At 39.6% G+C, this 21,115-nt stretch overlaps 1 protein-coding gene across 1 annotated transcript in view; it reads left to right on the top strand.

Annotated features, from left to right (window-relative positions):
• Positions 1-11,305, top strand: part of LOC138158618 (uncharacterized) — a 38,146-nt gene extending 26,841 nt beyond the window's left edge. Inside the window, exons 7-9 of the mRNA XM_069084717.1 lie at positions 5,960-6,030; positions 7,207-7,255; positions 8,426-11,305. Of these exons, the coding sequence (XP_068940818.1) occupies positions 5,960-6,030; positions 7,207-7,255; positions 8,426-9,294 (989 nt within the window). The 3' untranslated portion in view covers positions 9,295-11,305. The remainder of the gene's footprint in view (positions 1-5,959; positions 6,031-7,206; positions 7,256-8,425) is intronic.
• The last annotated feature ends 9,810 nt before the right edge of the window (positions 11,306-21,115 follow it).

Here is a 21,115-nt window from a genome sequence, read left to right as displayed (position 1 = left end):
CAAAGCCCCTCTTCTCAAATGGAGATTAGTTTCCAAACATAAGTAAAATACATTCATTTGCTCAACCATAGAACACAAAAAGGTCAAAAGTTCCCCACCCCTGGATCACAATTGAATCTACCCCAGAGTTACATCAAGTTTAAACACAGCACTTAATACCCAAATGGAAGTCTTTTCTTCATCTTGACATGAGGCAAGTTCTCAGCAATCTTAGTTCCTGGGGAGACAAGGCTTAGCAAGGCCATAAGATACATTGCCAATCCCTTCATGAATTTATCCTCTGTCTGTAGAACAGCCCTAGAACCCCTGAACACATTAGCAAAGCCCTCTCCCAGGATTTCTGTAAACATACAACAAGAAAATCCTTCTTCAGGGCTTCTGAACCAACAGAAAGGCTCCCAGACCCCTGCAACAACAGCACTGTCCTTCACCAGTGGACAGTATTCATTCTGTCTGCAGGACAGTCTCCAGACCCCTGCAACAACAGCACTGTCCTTCACCAGTGGACAGTATTCATTCTGTCTGCAGGACAGTCTCCAGACCCCTGCAACAACAGCACTGTCCTTCACCAGTGGACAGTATTCACTCTGTCTGCAGGACAGTCTCAGGGCTTCTTAGTGAACAGCCAGGTTCCAGGACTTCTTCAACAAAAGGACTGTCTTTCACCAGTGGACAAATCTGGCCAAATAACATCAAAACAGACAGACAAAGTACCAGCAAAACAGCCATGTCTCCTCAGTCCCTGGCAGCTCAGGGGGCAGGTCTCAAAAGTCCAGGGCAATTCAAAGTGGCCACCAGCAATTCTCTTAGTCTCTCTCTCTCTCTCCACGAGGTGCTGCTTCCAAAAAGATCTTCCGCCTCTCTCTTGTCTCTCCAAATCTACTCCAAATCCAGCTCCTCCCAGTTCAGGACTTTCTTTTCACATCAACAAGTCCATCCCACAGGTGGGATTAACAAGCTCTGGGTTTTAACACAATCAATTTGAAAACCAAGCCAATACAGGGGAATCTTTAATTGCCATTACTATCACACCTTTTAATTTTACTTTTTAGATATCATCCCTTCCTATTCAACTCATCCTGTGCCCTTTGTCTATGTATACATGTACACATATATACACACACTCACATATGTATTTGAACACACATACACCCTCCTATATAAACATACATACACACACACATATATATTCCCTTCAACTATCCTCATACTGAAAAAAAAGTATTATGAGTTACAATTATCATTTTTCCATGTAGGTATGTGAATAGTTCAACTTTAATGAGTTCCTTATGATTTCTTTTTCCTGTTTACCTTCTCATGCTTCTCTTCTTCTTGTATTTAAAGTCAAAATTTCTGTTCAGCTCTGGTTTTTTCATCAAGAATGCTTGAAAATCCTCAGTTTTATTGAATGACCATATTTCCTCCTGAAGCATTATACTCACTTTTGCTGGGTAGGTGATTCTTGGTTTTAGTCCTACCTCCTTTTACCTCCTGAATATCATATTCCAAGCCCTTTGATTCCTTAATGTAGAAGCTGCTAGGTCTTGTGTTATCCTTATTGTGCTTCCACAATACTCAAATTGTTTCTTTCTGATGGCTTGCAGTATTTTCTCCTTGACCTGGGAATTCTGGAATTTGGCTATAATATTCCTAAGTGTTTTCTTTTTGGGATCTTTTTCAAGAGGTGATTGGTGAATTCTTTCAATTTCTATTTTGCCCTCTGGTTCTAGAATATCAGTGCAGTTTTGCTTGATAATTTCTTGAAAGATGGTGTCTGGTATCTTTTTTTGATCATGGCTTTCAGGTAGTCCAATAATTTTTAAATGATCTCTCCTGGATCAATTTTCCAGGTCGGTGGTTTTTCCAATGAGATATTTCACATTGCCTTCTATTTTTTCATTTTTTTGGATCTGTTTTATACTATCTTGATTTCTCATAAAGTCATTAGCTTCTAATTGCTCCAATCAAATTTTGAAGGAGTTAGTCTCTTCAGTGAGTTTTTGAAATTCCTTTTCCATCTGACAAATTTAGTTTTTTAATGCATTCTTCTCCTCATTGGCTTTTTGGGCCTCTTTTGCCATTTGAGTTAGTCTACTTTTTAAGGTATTATTTTCTTCAGTGTATTTTTGGGTCTCCTTTAGCAGGCTGTTGACTCACTTTTCATGATTTTCCTGCATTATTCTCATTTTTCTTCCCAATATTTCTTCCACTTCTCTTACTTGATTTTCAAAATCCTTCTTGAGCTCCTCCATGGCCTGTAACCAATTCATATTTTTCTTGGAGACTTCTGATGCAGGAGTTCTGACTTCATCGTCTTCCTCCCACTCCATGCCTTGATCCTTTTTGTCCCCAAAAAAGGATTCTATGGTTTGTTTGTGCTTCCTGTGCTTGCTTATATTGCCAGCCAATTACTTGACCCTTGACCTCTTTGCATGGTAGAACTCTGCTTCCAGAATGGAGAGAGCTTTGTCCCAAATCGCTCAGGTTTTTGCAGGTGCTGGAGCTATTAGGAGGGCACTGCCTCTACAGACCCCACAAGTTCTGGCTCACTGGTCACACACCCCAGGACCACCACCCAAGACTATGATCCAGATCCAAGCAGGTTAAAGCAAAAGCCATTACTCTCTGAATGGTTGCTTGGTCACCCTACAATTTGCAGGCCAGGAGCTCCTGAGGCAGTCACACAGGGCAGCCGCCATGCCTCCACTGCTTCTCGCCCCTGGGGCAGCAGCCGGACCATGCTCTTCTCTCCCCCATGTCCCAACCAAGTTCCACACTGGCTTTTTACTTTGTCTTTGGCATTTATGGGTTGAGAAATCTGGAAGCCACCACAGCTGCTGGTTATTCACTCTCCTGAAGTCTACTCTGGCTGCTGCTGGTTGGGGCCTCCCTGGGACTGGAACTGCAAGACTCCTGTGAGTCTGTGATCGGCTCCTAACATGCTGTGATAGACCTTTCTCATTGGCCTGCCGGCTGTCTTCAGTGGGAGATATGTTTCTCTCTGTCTTTTTGTGGGTTTTGTAGCTTTAAAATTTGTTTAGAGGCATTTATTTTTACAAGTATTGAAATTGTTTGGAGCTGGAACCCACTCCAAGTTTGTGCTTCTACTTTGCCATCTTGGCTCTTTCCTCTCCCCCGCCGCCCCCCCAACCGTTAAAATCTTTTACCCAGATAAAATCCATACATCTAGAATCAGAGATTTTTGGGAAAGCTTTATACTAAATTCTTCTGATGCACATATTATTATTATTAATATTATGAACTAATATTCCGAGAGAGAGAGAGAGAGAGAGAGAGAGAGAGAGAGAGAGAGAGAGAGAGAGAGAGATGCACTAGTTTGCCCACTGTAGGGAGAAGATCCTTCTGGAACAGAGGTAGAATTATAAATGTTTGAAACTGAACTGTGACTTGAGCTGTTATTTCCACTGACTACATCCTCTTAGCATAGTAGGGAACCTAGCAAAATGAAAGTTATTTCCGTTAGCAAACAAGGAAGGTGAGGATAGGGGAAGCCACAGATAGTAATCATGTAACAAATTTCTTTCCTTTTGCCTGTGTAGCTCCCTATGTCTGGCCTCTCTCTCCCAATCTCTGCTGAAACTACAGCCTGGGTCCTCAGGGGGGGAGGCTGATAACTTCTCTCATCTCAGGATTCCAGGAGTAATCCTGAGGAAGTGCGTTTCTTATATTGTCACTTATGAGCTCCAATCTGGTGTGCCTCACTCACTCTCATATCAGTTAATCCAATGATATCAACTAGGAATTTCGAAGGATATTTACCAAGAAGGTATAGCATGGCCTGAAATGACACAAATGTCCCTCCCCCTCCAACTCAGGAACAGACTCCCCTCTGCACACACTTGGTCCCTGGGAATACTAGGCTCAAACCTGAAGCACAGGTACAGAGGCACCTACATAAGGAACACCTGTGGCCTAGGGTGCCCCTTGTTCTGAGAGTCCTGTTTTCCTTCCAAAGGGTCCTCACCAAGTACAGTTTGCCCTATGACATGATTGAGGGAAGAACCACTCCCTTGTTTGACTGAGCAAGCTCCTTGCAGGACTCATTGTCTCAGCTGCCCAGTCATTCCACTGCTAGACTGGGTTGATCAGGTTTCCTATTGGCTGCCATGGTTCCTTACTGGACTCAGTTGTTGCTGACTCTAGACTGCAGTGGTGGATGAAAACTCAGAGGGCTTGATGAATTTCCTGGTCTCCTTGTCCCCTGGGTGCTTACCTCTCAGGATACTCATATACTGAAGATCAGAATAGAATAAACAGAAAAGGAATAGGTGTCAACCCCAGGGACACATGGGAGAGGAATGAGGTAGCCAAAACTGCTTCCCCTTCTCTTCCCCACTCAGGTCCATGGCAGCTCCTCCTTGCTCAGAAGTGGCTGGAGAGAGAGAAGGGCATGAAGGGCCCTGTGTGAGACCACTCATTTCAGGCTTAGCCTCTCTTCAGTCATTAGTCCTTCCAGTTCCTAGACCTCCCCTCCCCCCATGAGATTTCAGCACCACATGGCACCAGTCTCTTATTTACTCATGGCCAAGAAGTCTCCCCAAAGATTCATGGGTTGGTTGAAATCAGGTAGGGAATCATGTGCAAATTCTAAGGACTAGGCCTCATGGACCAGGCTTCCATTGCACCTTTTTTTTTTTTGTAATTATGATAAAGAAATATCCCTTTTCTTCTCCCTTTTTTGTAACTCTATTAATGGACATTAGGATGGAGGTTTAATGTCAACAAGTGATCTCAGTTGAGCACAAGCTTTAGACCTGAAAGGAACCTCTAGAGAATATGTCATATAATCCCCTTATTTTACAGATGAGGAAACGAGGCCAGTGACATACAGGGAGTTGTAAAAGCCTGCAGAGCCAAGAAACAGCAGGGTTGAGATGGAAACCTTAGCTTTCTGACTCCAAATTCAGGGCACATGCCATTGTTCTCCATTGTTGGCAGCATCACCCATCCATAATGAGCCCCAGCAGGCCTTCAGCGTATTATACTATTTAATGAACTTTCCCTGATCATATTTTTTAACAGGGATTATTTGATGACAGTGTCCTGACTTAAGGAAAGGATTCCAAAAACAAAAATTTTTGATACCACATTAGGTCAGTAGAAGAACTATATTGTGGTTCAAGGGAAACCTTAATTATTCTCTCTCATATAAAGGCATAGAGATAATTAATTACCTTTTCTTGATTTTATAATGAGAAGGTAGCATCAAATTATAGTCACCAGATCTTAGAGCTGGAATGTACTGAGTTTGCCTTATCCAATATCCTGCAAAAATCAGGCACCACTTCTGCAACCCACTTTGTGGATGGTCGTCCAACCTCTAGTTGACCACTTTCAGTGACAGAGAATTCAGTATTTTCCAAACCATTCTGTTGAAAAGTTCTTTTTGCTGGAAGCTAACAATGGGATTGAAGTAGACAAAGGATTTTAGAAATGTCTTGGTGGTTTTGGGCCTCACAGATTTGGAAAATGGAGACAGAATTCAAAACTATCATGATAGTAGGAGCTAGAATTGGAGTAGAAGATTATGAGTCTTTTATTTTTGCTTGTGGAAGGACAAGCAAGAGAATTCTCTTTGGGAGGGAGTGGGAAGAGATAAAAAAAACCAAGGTGAAACATCATCTTTATTTAAGAGATTGCTTCAAAGTGGCTGATACTGCTGTTCTCTGGGTCAGACGAATAGCTACTCAATCCTCCACTCCTTCCAAGACATCCTATTCCCAGGATAGTGATAAGCCTTGGGTTGGCTAGCAGCAACATGAAGGTACCAGATGTGAGGTGATGAGGACCTTTGCTAAAGTGTTGATAATTTAGATGGAGAAGCAGAGATGTCTTTAAAGAGAATGACCAGGAGACACTCGTAAAATTGGATAATATAGTTATGATTCGAGAATTATTTTCTTTTTTGATATTCTTTCTACTTGTGTTTTATTTTCAGAGAACACTGGTTTACGGTTCCCACTCTTAGAAGAAATGGCCAGCTACCAATTCTTGGGAAAAACTCCACAGGTAAATACTACAATGCCCCTTGGGTATTCTTGAGAATCTGGTGAATTCCTCCCTCATTCATAAATGTCTCACACCTTAAAATCTGACAAGTAAGAGGTATGTATGGAGCATGCTTAAAGGGTTGAGACAAGCTCCCAAAGGAATTGTGAAAAGTCATCTATGCTCTCAAGGCAAGTTATAAAAAGTTATAAAAATAATGGTCTTTGTGTGGTATTTTACTGTAAAACATACACTTTGGCATATTGCAACATAAAAACCTAGAGCCACACAATTTTCTGGCACAAAAATGCATGAATTTATTTTAAAAAATTATAATGAGGCTCTTGTCTATCAACAGCCCTGTCCCTTATCCTATGCTAGGCAATTACCTATTTTGCCTTCTCCTAGGCCCAGCTCTTTACTTAGTAGGGCTGATTCTTGGGGAAATTGTGGAGGCATCAAAGTTTGTGTTAGACAGCCCTCTTTCTTACCCCTTGCTTTATTTTCAGCATTGTCACCCCCAACATATACCCCTATGATGGACTCTGGCTGGTAACAGTCACTTCACTATCTTGGGTAGTTTCACCATCTTCATCCCCCTTCCCATACAGCCCAATCCCCCATGGATCCAAAAATCATTTCTATTTGTCTTTGGGGAGCATATTTACTTTCCTTGTCTTCTGGGAATGCTCAACTCTTCAAATGATCTAAAGAAACACAACTGTGCAAACCTTTCATCCACATCCACAGGAGTTGCTGGGTTGCCTGTTGATCTGCTTTCAGATCCTGCCTCAGTCCAATCTGTAGTAGTTACTTTAAAAATTCCTTGTTGACTGACCCGTTTCCCTGCTATGAAAAGAACTGACCCTGGGTGAACCACCTTCTCAGGTTCACAGCTTCTCTGGGGTGGGAGGAAGATAAAGGAAAGTCTTAGTTAAATAATCCTTCTGCTGGGTTACTGACTGAGAACAAAAATGATGTTGAATTGTGTCTTCTGAGCTTCTCTGCTTAATTTTACCCTGAAAATCAGCCTCTGTGTTTTTCACCAGTGAGAATCACTCTTTTGGAATAATTACTCCCAAATTGAATGCCACAATTCCTTCTGTATTAAGTGAATGGATGGGATTAGGTGATTTCAAAGATTCTTTCTAGCTCTAATATGCTGCATAACGAGTACTTTTTTCCCTTTTTTTCTAGAAAGGAAAGCAGAAGGTAAAGAAAGCAAAAGATGGAGATGTTGATGTGGGTAAGGAGACAGTGTTATTAATCCCAGTGTACTCCTTAGACATATAGAAACAGTGGAACAGGGCTGTGCACCGTCTTTTCCCTGGTGAATGATCAGCTGCAGTCACAGAAATAGAGTAGGGTAGGACCTATAGGCAGAGAAGGTGACCGTCTGTGTGGTACGGTCTGACAACCTCAGAAGAAAGCTTCTGTCTGCCCATAAATGTCATTGGCCTGCCAGCATGCTTGAAATTTATTCCTTTGAGCTAAGGTAAGGATACCCATCAAAATGTAAATGCCCCAAAGGGGTAAAATCCTACCCACCCTCTAAGGTAGGGTTCAGATGTGCTTCCCCCTTCATAAAGTCTTCTCTGACCCAAGATAGCAATAATGTCTACAGTCTCTGAGCTCTCATAGTACTTCCCTAGTAATCTGTTGTGAAGCATCATGTTTTGTTTGATATTATAGTTATCAGTGTTCACTTATTCCCTGCTAGACTGGAGTCACCATTGAGAGCTGGACTCTTATTAAACCGTATCTACCATTGGACCATGTATATAGTGCTGCTCTGCAAATGTTTGTTGAGTGGAGTATGATAGAATGGAATGAATCACTCATTAATTAAATAGCACCTTAGCAAATGCTAATCTCTTAGGTACCTAATTATCACCACAGAAAACAGAGGGCAAGGCCCTGAAGAGATATGACCTAGGACAGGAAAAAAAATAATGCAAAGGAATCACGTCATGGGATAATGCTTAGGAGGAAAATCCCAGGTGGGCACCCATGGGTGCACAGGCAAAATGTTGGTCCATTGAGGTCTCTAGAAACACTTTGATAATCTCTTTATCCATTCTTTTCATTTGCTTGTTCATTACCTACCATGTCCCCTGACTCTTGGAGAATGAGAGAGAAGGGCCCAAATATAATGGCTAGGTAGAAAAGGGGACACAAAAAGTACAATGTTGATTGATTGTCATACCTCACCTCCTCCCAAAGTATTGTATCTGTGTAAATTCCTAGGGTATCCACCATACAGAGAGAAATCTGAAGATAGTCCTGGCTCCTACTCTCTAACTGCTTATAGTTTAAGATAAGTAATGTTAGAGAATAGCACCAACCAAAGATATTTGATGGGATCTGATAGGACTTGTTGGGATGTGTCATTACTGAGAAATACTTTCTCTTGCAGAAGGCCATGACTCCCATGAAAACTCTGAGCCTTTGAGGATTATCCTGGTGGGGAAAACAGGAGGTGGGAGAAGTGCTACAGGAAATACTATCCTTGGGCAGAGAGTATTTGAGTCCAAGCTTGGATCCCAGGCAGTGACCAAGAAGTGTCAGATGGAGACTGGGATGTGGAATGGAAGAAGCATATCAGTGATTGATACTCCTGCCATCTGTGAGCCAGGTGCCTGGACTGAAGAGATGTACAAGGAAATTGGGGAGTGTTACCTTCTCTCCTCTCCAGGTCCTCACGTATTAGTCTTAGTGACACAGATTGGCCGCTACACTGCAAAGGATAAGGAGGCCCTGAGGAAGGTGAAGAAAATCTTTGGGGTAGAAGCCATGAGGCACCTAGTTATGCTTTTCACTCGTAAAGAAGATTTAGGAGAATCTCTAGAGGATTATGTGACAAATACCACTAACACAGACCTACAGCGGGGGATCCGAGAGTGTGGCAGGCGATTCTGTGCATTCAACAATCGGGCCACTGGGGAGGAACAGAGGGCCCAGGTAGCAGAGCTGATGCTTGTGATTCAGGGGATGGAGGAAGAGAATGAAGGCAGATATTACAGAAATTCCCTTTACTTGAATCCTGATTCCTTCCAGACATTAAACAGTAAAGAAAGCTATCAAAACTACCTACAAAATGTGAAATTCCAAATTCAGAAGCAGACACTGGACCTAAGAGAAGATGAGGCTAACTGTATTGTCCAGGCATTTTTGAGGGTCCAAAAATGGGTTTCTTCCAACCAGAAAATCTGTTTATGTCTTTTGTTTTTTGCCTTGGTTTTTCTTGTCATTATAACTGTCACATTGACTTCTCAAAAAGCCTGAGTAGTTTTCTAAGGTGGCTCCTAATAGTAATTATTGGAAGAGGTCCTTCTCAGTGTCACTATCACGGAATGTTTTCTACACGGTTTCCCTGACTTTTATCCGGTTCCTGATATTTGAAACTTTGGGATTTTCTCTAACTTTTCTCTTCTTATTTACCTGAACTGTCCAAGCTCTGAGCTGTCAATTTGACCTCCAAAATATCTCTCTCATCTTTCCCCTCCTTTCTTCCTAGAGTCACCATCCTGATATCACCCATACAGGCTATTGCAATGGCCATAAATCATTGAATCAGAGATTTAGAGGTGGAAGGGACTTTCAAAGTCATCTGGACCAACCTTTCTCATTTTATGGTTAAGGAAACGGAGGCCCTAAGAGACCTCACTGCCACCAATCTCTTCCCCTTCCCCTCCCCCACTGCAATTCATCCTCCACTAAGTATTATCAAAGAGCACTTTTTAAAGCACGTGTATGATCATGTCACTCCCTCTGCCCCCACTCAATCAACTTTGCTGGAGGCTCCCAATCACCTCCATGACCAAAGGCATTTCAGACTTATAACCTGTCCCTCCTTTTCCAGTCTTCTTCCATGCCATACCCCACCACTGCCTCTCATGTACTCTGTGATTCAGTACCACTGTTCTTCTTGCTGTTCCTCGAATGCCCAACTTCGGTTATTTTCACTGGCTCTCACCCATGCCTGGAATGCTCTCCTTCCTCATCTCTGCCTCTTAGCTTCACTGGCTTCCTCCAAATCCAAGCTAAACTCTTTCCTCCTACAGGGGCCTTTCCTGGTCCCCTTTAATTCTAGTGCCTTCCCTCTCCTGATTATTTCCAACTTATCCTGTATATACCTTGTTTGTGTATAGTTGTTTGCATACTGTCTCCTCCGTATGACTGTGAGCTTTTTGAGAATGGGGACTGCCTTTCATATTTCTTTGTATCCCCAGCTTTTAGCATAGTATAGAGTAGGCACTTAATAAATGTTCATTAACTGACCGACTTTCTGAAGGTCGCACAGGTAGAAAGGATACAAATTTGATCATGTGCTTCTTCTCAAAACCCTTCAGAAACTCACAACATTACAGAATGTTAGAGGTGGAAGGGACAGTAAAAAATCATCTAATACAACCCTTATACCAAAGGAAGCCTCTCTACAGCAAATGTGTTATCTAATGAATAGAGACTAACCTAGTCCCTTTGACACTTCAGTCACTCTGAAATCTGGTATCCCTCTCCCTTTCCAGTCTCATTTCATATGACCCCTCTTTCACACACTCTCAGTTCTAGATATATTAGACTCCTTGTCCTTCCCTGTTGATGTGCTGTACCCTCTAACCTCTGTGCCTTTGCTTACTTGTTCCCCAGTCCTAATATCCTCCTCCATCTTATCTAGTGGTTGAAAACCTAATCATCCGTCAAGATTGGCCTCTAATGTCATCTCCTCCACATCCTCCCTAATCTTCCCATTCAGAAAAGATATTTTTCTCCTTAGACCTCACATTGCTCTTTATTTGTGTGTCTCTCATGTACTTAATATGCTGTGTTGTATAGTATAGTTATCCCTGTGCCTATATTTTGTCCCTCTCTGTCATTATAAACTCCATGAGAGGAGGGATTCATATTTACATATTTCCTAGTCCCCAGCCCAAGACCTATACACAGTAAATACTTGTATTAGATGCATTGATTAAATATTACAAATCATGTTGGCATCTATGTTATAAAATGATTTTACTGCTTTGTTTGATGAAAGATCTAACTGCATGAATTTTTTTCAGTATGAATTAGACCAGTATTGTCCAAGAAAAAAATTTTTGCTTCAAATATTAGAGAAAGATTTTGTTTGGAAGATTAATTTACATGCTTTGTGTGATTTAGGGGCTCCAAATAAATGACTTAACTCATTACCTGAAGATTAATCAGCAAACTATTCCAGCTCTCAATGAAAATCTGCTCAAATGACTCAACTTCCTCTCCTGCCTTTGTAATTAGATTCAATTGAAAAGAAATAAAAATCATTGCTTTGCTGGTAGAAAATCTGGTAAAGTCTTAGTGTTTTCTGTCTGGGCAGGAGTTCTCATGGTCTAGGACTGAAGCTATAACTGTAGATATACAAGGTGGAGGGGAAAAGAGAGAATACACACACACACACATACACGTGGGTGTGTGTGTATAACCTAAGTTTTGCTCTGAAGTTCTTGATATCTTCATATTTTAAAAATATTAGCTTTTCCTCAGCATTCATGGTACTCTTGGAAATACTGACCATATATTAGTAAATAAAATTTTTATACTTGAAAGCAGAAAAGCAGAAATATTAAAAGTATCCTTTTTAGATTAAAATGCAGTAAAAATGATATTTCATGAGGGATCACAGAAACATGGATTAAAACAACCTAGCCTTAAAGAATGGATGGGTTAAAGAACAAATCATAGAAACAATAATTTTATTAAAGAGAATGATAATGAAACATCATATCAAAACCTATGGGACACAGAAAAAGCAGTAATCAGAAGAAAATTTATGGCTCTAAATACTTACATCTTTAAAACAGTTAAAGAGCAGACCAATGAGGGGCGGCCAGGTAGCACAGTGAGTAAGAGCACTGGCTCCAGTGTTGAGAACACCTGGAGATCGAATCCTGGGCTCAGACACTTAGCACCCACCCAGAAACACCTGGCTGTGTAACCTTGAGCAAGTTACTTAACCCCAATTGCTTAGGGGCGGCCAGGTGGCTCAGCGAGTAAGAGCACCGGCTCCAGTGTCGGGATGACCTGGATCAAATCCGGGCTCGGATGCTCAGCACCACACCCAGAAATAATAACTGGCTGTGTAACCTTGAGCAAGTTACTTAACCCCAATTGCTTAAAAAAAAAAAAAGAGCAGACCAAAGAATTGGGTACACAATTAAAAAAAACTAGAAAAAGAACAAGCTAAAATTTTCCAATTAAACACTGAATTGGAAATCCTAAAACTTAAAGGTGAGATGAGTAGCAAAGAGTGTAAAAAACTTATTGAATTAATAAACTAGGAATTGATCATAGGAAAAACAAATAAAAATAGATAAAACATCATTTAATTGATTTTAAAAAAGAAGAAAAGCAAATCAGTAGTTTCAAAGATGAAATGGCAAATATACCACTAATGAAGATGAAATTAAAGGAATTGTAAGGAGTTATTTTGTTCAATTATTTGCCAATACATTTTCTATTACATGCCAATACATTTTAAGTGAAATGGAAGCATATTTACAGAGACATAAATTTCCCAAATTAGCAGAAGAGGAAATAGAATATCTAAATAGACCTATTTTAGAAAAAGAAATTGAACAGTCCATAAATGAGATCCCTAAGGATAAAGCATCAGCACCAGAAGGATTTACAAGTGAACTCTATCAAACATCAACTAATTAAAAAAAAAGATCAACTAATTCCAATATTGAATAAAATTATTTGAAATAATAAGCACAGAAGACATCTTGCCAAACTCCTTTTATGAAGCAAATATGATTATATCTTAACCAGGAAGGGTAAAAACAGAAAAAGAACATCATAGACCAATTTCATTAATGAATAAGGATGCAAAAATCCTAAATAAAATACTAGCTAAAAGATTAAAATAAGATATTATAAAGATTATATATTATAACCAGGTGGGGTTTATACCAGGTATACAAGGATGGTTTAAAATACGGAAGACTACTAACACAATCGATTATGTCAATAATGAAGGTTTAAAAAATCATATGATTATACCAATAGAGTCAGAAAATGGTTTTTGATAAAGTGTACTACTCATTTCTATTAAAAAAAAACACTTGAAAGTATTGGTACAAATGGATTTTTCCTTAAATGGCTAAAAAAAACAAACCACCAAACACTTATCTAAAAAGCATCAGCAAGCATTATTTGTAATGGGGATAAACTGGGTGCCTTCCCAGTAAGATCAAATTGATTTGGAAATCCTAGAAATAGCAGTAAGAGAAGAAAAAGAAACAGAAGAAATCAGAACAGGGAATGAGGTGATAAAAGTGTCTTGTTTTGTAGCTGATATGAAAATATACTTGGTTTATTAAAAGTCCTTTTTAAGGTCTTCTAAAAATTTTTTTTTTGTGCTTGGGATCTTTTGATGTTTCTCATTGAAAAAGGAGTGGCTTTTAAAAGCTCCATTAGCTTTCTGTTATTATGAACCCTTGTAATGGGAATCTGAAGACCTTCCCTGCCCCTTGGTCCCTTGATAGGCTGAAGTGAATCTGAGAACCTTTCCTGATTTAAAAATATACTCTTCCCCCTAATAGGCTGAATGTGGTCACCTGGAGCCTGTGGTGGGAGGCTTGTTTTTCAGGAATGCCCACACCTTGTTACTTTGTGATTGGGCAGTGGATCAAGAGGGTTGTGACATTCTCTGACCCAGGAGAAGACTATATATATCCTGATGTGAGGTTTTGCTTTGGGGCTCACTTTGGGAAGAGTTGTGTGATTTTGCAAGATGAGATTCTGGGCAGCTGTTGAGCCCCACAGCTTTCAAAACCCAGATGTTGGTGCTTCCCTCTCTGGTAACTAACTAGGTATGGATGTAATCATCAGATAGCTGGAAGCCCTGTCTACTGATCTGTTTCTCTGTATTTTTTTTTTTGTCTGCTTGTAGCTTGTTTGTATTCTCTGAAGTTCAGGGTGCTGACTTTCTCTCCTGAACTAGGTAAATGATATGTTTGCTTAAAGTAGGATTGTTAACCTATTTTGAGTTGCTTTCCTTTAGAAAAACAGATCTAAGAACCTGTGCTAGCAGCTATCCTAGGTATGCTAGGGTGCTTGCTCCTACAACTCTGATCTTTTCTATCCCCATAGTAGTTATATATGGTTGGGTTCTTTCTCCTTTGCTTACTCATATTTATTTATTTATTTTTGCTGGTTTGTTTTTTAGCTGCTATTAGTGTGATTAAGTTTTTGTCCCAGGGTATGGGGAATAATGACCCAAGCCTCAGTCCTTCTTACTGTTATTACTAAGGTCTGTCCCAAGGCCCAACCTTGGACTCTCCTTTCCACTCCTAAGCCACTGTTAGAGCCCCTGGTCATGGTATCCCACAAATGACCTTACTTCCTACAGTCCCTCCTCTGCCTGCAAACTACAGCTGTCTTCTTTTCCCTAGAACTAAAACCAGGGGCTCTGCTATCCTGCAAATTCCTATAGCTAGCAGACTCCCCACCCTTCTGCTACTGCACTCACTCCTTCTCCCTGGGAGTGGCAGCCTAACACACGATGTGTCTGATCAGCACAGCTGTGTTTGGTGTCCCTCAACAGTTGAAGGTCCTTCAGTGTTCTCCTCAACCATCAGATCCTCACACTGTTGGTGAGATTCAAGCCCAGCTGCTCCCAGGACTTCTCATCTGTTGATATGTAGAGTTGACCTAGAGGTATTTTGTACTTCACTCAAGAAGAACCTGTGCCCCAGGAAGTCAGATCTTTCCTGGGGTCTTCTTAGCTTGTCTTAGGAAAGCAACAGCTTTACCCAGACTTTGGTTTGTTTCCACAGCTCCCTCTGAGACTATGTTCTTTTTCTATGGAAGAAATTTGGAGAGTCAAAAGTTTTTCTAACTTACTCTGCCATCTTCCCAGTATCCTCTCTGAAGATATACTTGGAAAATTCCAAAGACTCAACTAAAAAGTTAGTTGAAACATTAATAATTTTAGCAAAGTAGCCCTATATAAAGTAAATCCACATAAAGCATTAGCATTCTTATTTATCACAAACAAAACCCTGCAAGAAGAGACAGTAAAAGATATCCCACTTAAAATAACTCTAGAGAATATAAAATACCTGGGAGTACAACTGTCAAAACAATCCCAGGAACCATATGAACAAAAGTATAAAAAAACTTTTATACAAAAAAATCAGATTTAAATTATTGGAGAAATAGTAATTGTTACTGGGTAAACAGTACCAATATAATAAAAATGATAATCTTACCTAAACTTATTTATATGTTCAATACCATTGCAATTAAATTACAAAAAATATTTTATGAATTAGAAAAAAATAATAGCAGAATTCATTTGGAAGAATAAAAAGTTAAGAATGTTAAGTGTAAAGGAAGTAGTACCAGATCTTAAACTATATTATAAGGTAGGAAGTATCAAAGCTATCTCATACTAGCTAAGAAATAGAAAGTTAGATTCATGGAAAAGAGTAGATATTAAATTTACAGCAACAAATAAATATAATAACCTTGTATTTGAGAAATGTAAAGATTACTGTTTTGGTATAAGTATTCATTATTTGGTTAAAATTGGTAAAAATTGATCTTTTCTGAATGATATATATATATGTATATATATATGAGCATATGTATGTATGTAATTTGTGTCTAGTGGTAGTCATTTCTAGGGCAGAGGGGAGGAGAGAGAAGAAAAAAAGTAATTTACATGGTAACTATTATATATTTAAAAGGAATAACAAGTTATACATAATAGGTTTGCACTTTCATGGGCAATCATTTTTTTTCTATTCTGCTATGTTATAGAAAAGCTTGTTTTATCCCATAAATTAAAAATGAAATAAATAAAAAAATTTTAAAAATACCTAATATTTACTTAACACATAATGGTTCATTGAGAACTTTACATTCACCATTTCATTTGATTTTCATACCAACCTGTGAAGAAAATACTTCAGGTATTACTGTTGCTATTTTAAGGATGAAAACAATGAGGGTCATTGAGGATAAGGAAAGAAATGACTGAACTATTAGAGCTTAGAAACAGTGATGAGGCTCTTAAAGGATGAGGAGGGAGCTGGACCCCTGAGGTAAAAGTAATCACTGGTCCTCCCATGGATGATTATGTACTATCATGGGTGTTGTAAGGTAAGAGGCCATCTAATAATGGGCCAATGAAGAAGAAATAAGTGGTAAAGGTTGATGATGCCATTTTGGATAGGTACTTGTTGACCTGATAACAATAATGAGAGGTCTACTGTCTTTCCAGGATAGGACAGAGAACAACCCAATATTTGTGAAAGTCATTGACCTCTTGTGATTCATCTGGGCACAAATGATGCTGATAGAAAATAACTAGAAAATAATGTGAAATATTACAAAGTTTTGAAGAAAAAGCTTAAAGACTTAAGGGACATGGATGGTGTTTTTCTCATTATTGCCCATCAAAGACAGGTAGAAGCTGAAAATGAATAGCTAATTAAGAAGATGGTATCTGAAAATGGGAATGGATTTCTGGCCATAAAACATAAGAAAAGGAGACTCTTGGCTAGTGGGAGAGTACAACTAACAACAGCTAGGAAGAATATATTTGCTTATAGTTTTACTAATCAAAAGGATTTCAAGAAGAAAAGAAGAGTTGGAGGGGAAAAAAACCTACCTATGTCTAATTATCAAGCTATGTACTATAAAGAATAGCTACAATATAGAAAGAAGCATAGCAATAGAGATGCCCAGAAATTCACAGAAGACAGAAAGAATCAGCAGAAAATCCATGGCCTCAGTTGTTTACAAATAAATATACAAAGCAAGGGAAAGTAGACATCCTCATGCATGGAAGCAAATTTGACTTCATATCTATCATTGAGCAAACAAGCAGGAAAAATTCTAGGCTGGATATGATTTTTACCAAGAAGGAAAAAACATATGTTGCTTCGGTAAAAAAATGGGTACTTTGGGGGTGGCTAAGTGGTGCAGTGAATAGAGCACCAGCCCTGGATTCAGGAGGACCTGAGTTCAAATCTGGCCTCGGACACTTGACACACTAGCTGTGTGACTTTGGGCAAGTCACTTAACCCCAACCGCCTTCCAAAAAGCAAAAAAAAAAAAAAAAAGGTACTTTGGAAGAAGAGATTATCCCAGGTTAGATTTTGTAATTGGGAAGGCAAATACTTGTATGGTCTAATATCCGTCCTATATTTTAGGACAGCAGATTCCAAAGGGTTCTGAGAAATGATAAGTAGGATCTCATGGCCTGTAGTTTTATGGAAGAAATCATCACAAAAGGAATGAGAAGTTGTGGAGAAAGACATTTCAGAGACACAAAGAAAAGCAACTTTGATGATAAGGAAAAGGGTGAATTGTCTAAAGTGAAAATATTGATAGATAGGAAGCTAGTGAAGGGTAGAAATAGGGTATAGTCAGGACAGAAGGAGTTCAACAAGGTTGCAGTTATTGGGAAAGGAGGCATTTCATCAGAAAATTTTCCGTTTTAATTATAATTATTAATTAAATGTTAAGCTCACTTGTTTCTATTTATGAAATGATAGCACTTATTAAGAATACCTTATAAATTTTAGAAAAATTGAACAAAAATTTTCTACACTGATGAATTCTAGTGTGTCAAGAAAATCATAGTGTAAATGAAATAAGAACCCCAGAAGAAAAGACTGGAAAATAAATTAGAGATTTGTAGGGAAGACTTGGAAAGAGAATTACCAGTTTAGCACAAGAGGCATAAGACCTTACTCTAGACAGATAGCTTAAAAATTAGAATGTATTAGCAACAAAGTTGTAAGAACAAAATGATAAGATTATACTATATGAGGGTGAAGAGGATCTGTCAATTGTTAACCAATCAGTCAGCAAACACATTTATTAAGTGTTTACTATGTACTAATGCTATATTAAATGCTGGGGATACAAAGAGAGGCAAAAAACAAACAAACAAACAAAAACAAAAACAAAAACAAAAAATCCCAACCAAGTCTCTCTTCTTAAAGAGCTCACATCCTAATGGTGGAGACAACTTGTGAATAACTAGATACTTACAAGATATATACAAACTAGATAAAAGGTGGGATTTGAGTTTAATCTTGAAGGAAGTCAGAGAAGCTAAGAGGCAAAACTCAGTTAAGAATCTAAGAGGTGAAGAGGGAAAACATTTCAGGTATGGAGGATAACCAGGACAAAGGCATAGAGGTGGGAAATAAGAGTGTCATGTTTGAGGGAAAACACATACATCAGTGTTGTTGGATCGAAGAGGCATGGAAGGGAATAAAGCACACAGGAAAGATAGGAAGGGGTGAAAATATGAAAAACTTTTAATACCAAACGGAGAATTTTATATTTCATCTCAGAAACAATAGGGAGCCACTAGAGTTTATTGAGCAGGGGAGTGACATAGACTTTAATTTTATAAAAATCACTTTAGTAGTTTGGAGGGGGATGGATTCAAGTGAAAAGAGACTTAAGATAGGAAAACCAATTAAGAAGGCTACTGCAGTAGTCTAGGTGATAATTGGTGAGCTTCTAAACTGGGATGGTGACTTAGTGAATGGAGATAAGGGGACACATAGAAAAGATGTTGTGAAGGTCAAAATGAGATTAAATATGAACAATGAGAGTGAGGAACTGAAGATGACACTGGTTATAGGCCTGTATCACTAGGAGGAGAGCAAGGATTTCAATAGTAGTAGGGCTCTCCCTCCCCCCTTCCCAAGCCACAATAGCTAACAGGAGGTCCTCCTGTGGGCCCAGACCCATGTAGCCTCCACTGCTGCCTCAAACTCTGGGTCCCTGATGTGGATCCTGCACACATTTATAGACAATACAAAATCCTGTAGACCTGAGACTACCAGTTCTTGTTGTGAGAGAACTTATCAGGTATCACATCTAAGTAGCGGCCCTGAATGAAGGGTGACTAATGAAAGTCAGATTACTGAAGTCAGAGCTACATACACATTTTTCTGGAGTGAATGCAGTGAAAGGGAGTTCAGTGAAGCTGGTGTAGGTTTTGCAATTAGACTAATCTAGTCAACAAGCTGGTATTCCTATAGAAGAGTAGTTAACTACAGGCTCATGACAATGCAATTTGAAGGAAAATGGCATGCCTCCATCATCAGCCCCTATGCTCCCATTATGATAAACCCTGATGAGGTCAAAGAAAAATTTTATAAAGGCTTGGAGAACTTTACCATTAATGTGCCAAAAGATGACAGGCTTATAATTCTGGGTGACTTAAGTACTAAAGTATGTTCAGACTACCAGACATGGCAGGGAGTCCTTGGGAAGAATGGAGTTGGAAACAGCAATGGTCACTTACTATTGAAGACTTGTGCATCTCATGACCTTCTTATTACCAACACTGTCTTCCATTTACCTAAATGCAATAAAACTTTGTGGATGCACCCTTTGCAGCAAGCTTTGATATTTAATAGGCTATTATATAATATATTATATATAAGGAGAAGAGACAGACAGGATATGAGAGTGAGGAAGTCAGTGTATGGTGCAGAGTGCTGGACTAATCATAGACTTATGCTCTCCAAACTAAATATTCACATTCAACAAAAACAGCAACCCCAAGGCAAAATGACTACCAGAAGAATTAATATCAACAGATTAGAGTTCTTCTCTGAGTGGGAACAGTTTGTTTCTAACTTGGAATGAAAGGAGCCAACTCACAGTTGGCAACAGTGGAGCAGCAAAGGAGTGGGCAGCTCTCAGAGGTTTGGTATATAGTATTGCATTTGCTTGTTGTACCGAGAAATCAGTGAGTGAGACCATTAATAATTTTAAGTGGAGTTTAATAGCCAGCAACTTCAAGGGGTGAACACAACCCAAATCAAGCAGCCCCAAGATACATATGCTTATGCATATCGGGGCTTATATAGACAAAAGCCACAACATAACTGTTTCCAAGGGGAAACCACAACTTGACAGTTATTATGAGCAAGTGGGGAAAATACAGAAGCCAAAGGATAGCAATCAATTTGTTGCCTAACGACCCATTTGTTGCCCAACTGGAAAGACCCAAGTTTATTCTGAGAACCAAGAATAAGTGTGGGGGGGAGGGGAGCTATGGGTTCCAGGTGGCAGGTTTGGGCAGGTCTCCTAAGTGGCCTTTGTTTTGGGCAGGTCTTCTAGGCAAACTTACCCAAGATGGGAGAGATGGAGGAGGTTCACAAAATGATGGTTACATCAATCCCCACTTCTTTTTTTTGAGTCAAATTCTTGACTCATAATTGGTGACATTGTACAGAAAGCTATTCATGCAGGGGCTGATACCTAGGTTCTCTGACCAGGAAGCTTGACTGAGTTTATTTGGGATTGCATTCATGTAAAGCCAACAGTCAGGGCCACGGTTGGGTCAGGAAGTGTTTTGACCTTGCAATCTTTGGAGGAGGGGGGCCTCCTACTATAAGATGATCTCCCTCTCCTCTCATCAAGGTTCCCCCTGCCCCTGCCCCCAGACCTTCCCTTAGGCCATTGATACAGAGTGGAAAGTAAAAAGCATTTCACATCAGGACAATAGAAGTGCATTAGTAAAGAAACCAGGGCAGAGGGTGAACTCATTTTGGTTCTCCAGAGATTTAGCTGCTTTGGGTGACTCACACTCCCATCATTATTCTCCTCAGGTTGTACCAAAACCAAGGGGTGGTCAGGGAAGGAAAAATGGAACAAAGGTCTTACAGGCTCTCCTCCTGAGTCTGTTAGCTCTCTTCTGGGTGAGGAAACATAGGAAAATCTTAGTTTGATTAAATCTGGCCCTGGGTCCACCTTCCATTCATCAGGGGCAGCTAATTTCATGTGAGAGTGGTGGAGCCAGGCAGGGATAGAGTTCACTTTGACTGTGGTGGGTGTTACAGGCAAGATGTCTCAAACTGATTTCAGGATCCTCTCTTGTGTTTCTTGCAATCCCTGTAGGAACTTAATTAAGGAAGAATTAGTTACCTCAGCTCATAATTCTTCTCTAATTACTGGGAGGATGGGTGGAGGACATCCATACATAATTTCAAAGGGAGAAAGCCCAATTTGGTTGGGGGTGCACTTGTGGTTTCATGTTTTGTAGGGAAGGCTTCCACCCATACAGAAAAGGTATCTA

This window comes from Petaurus breviceps, unplaced genomic scaffold, assembly GCF_028583685.1.
Source record: "Petaurus breviceps papuanus isolate PSGF00001 unplaced genomic scaffold, PetGlider_PUasm1.0 115, whole genome shotgun sequence".
Classification (NCBI taxonomy): Eukaryota; Metazoa; Chordata; class Mammalia; order Diprotodontia; family Petauridae; genus Petaurus; species Petaurus breviceps.
The sequence above is the reverse complement of the archived record's forward strand: the minus strand, read 5'-3'. Positions and strand labels throughout refer to the sequence as shown.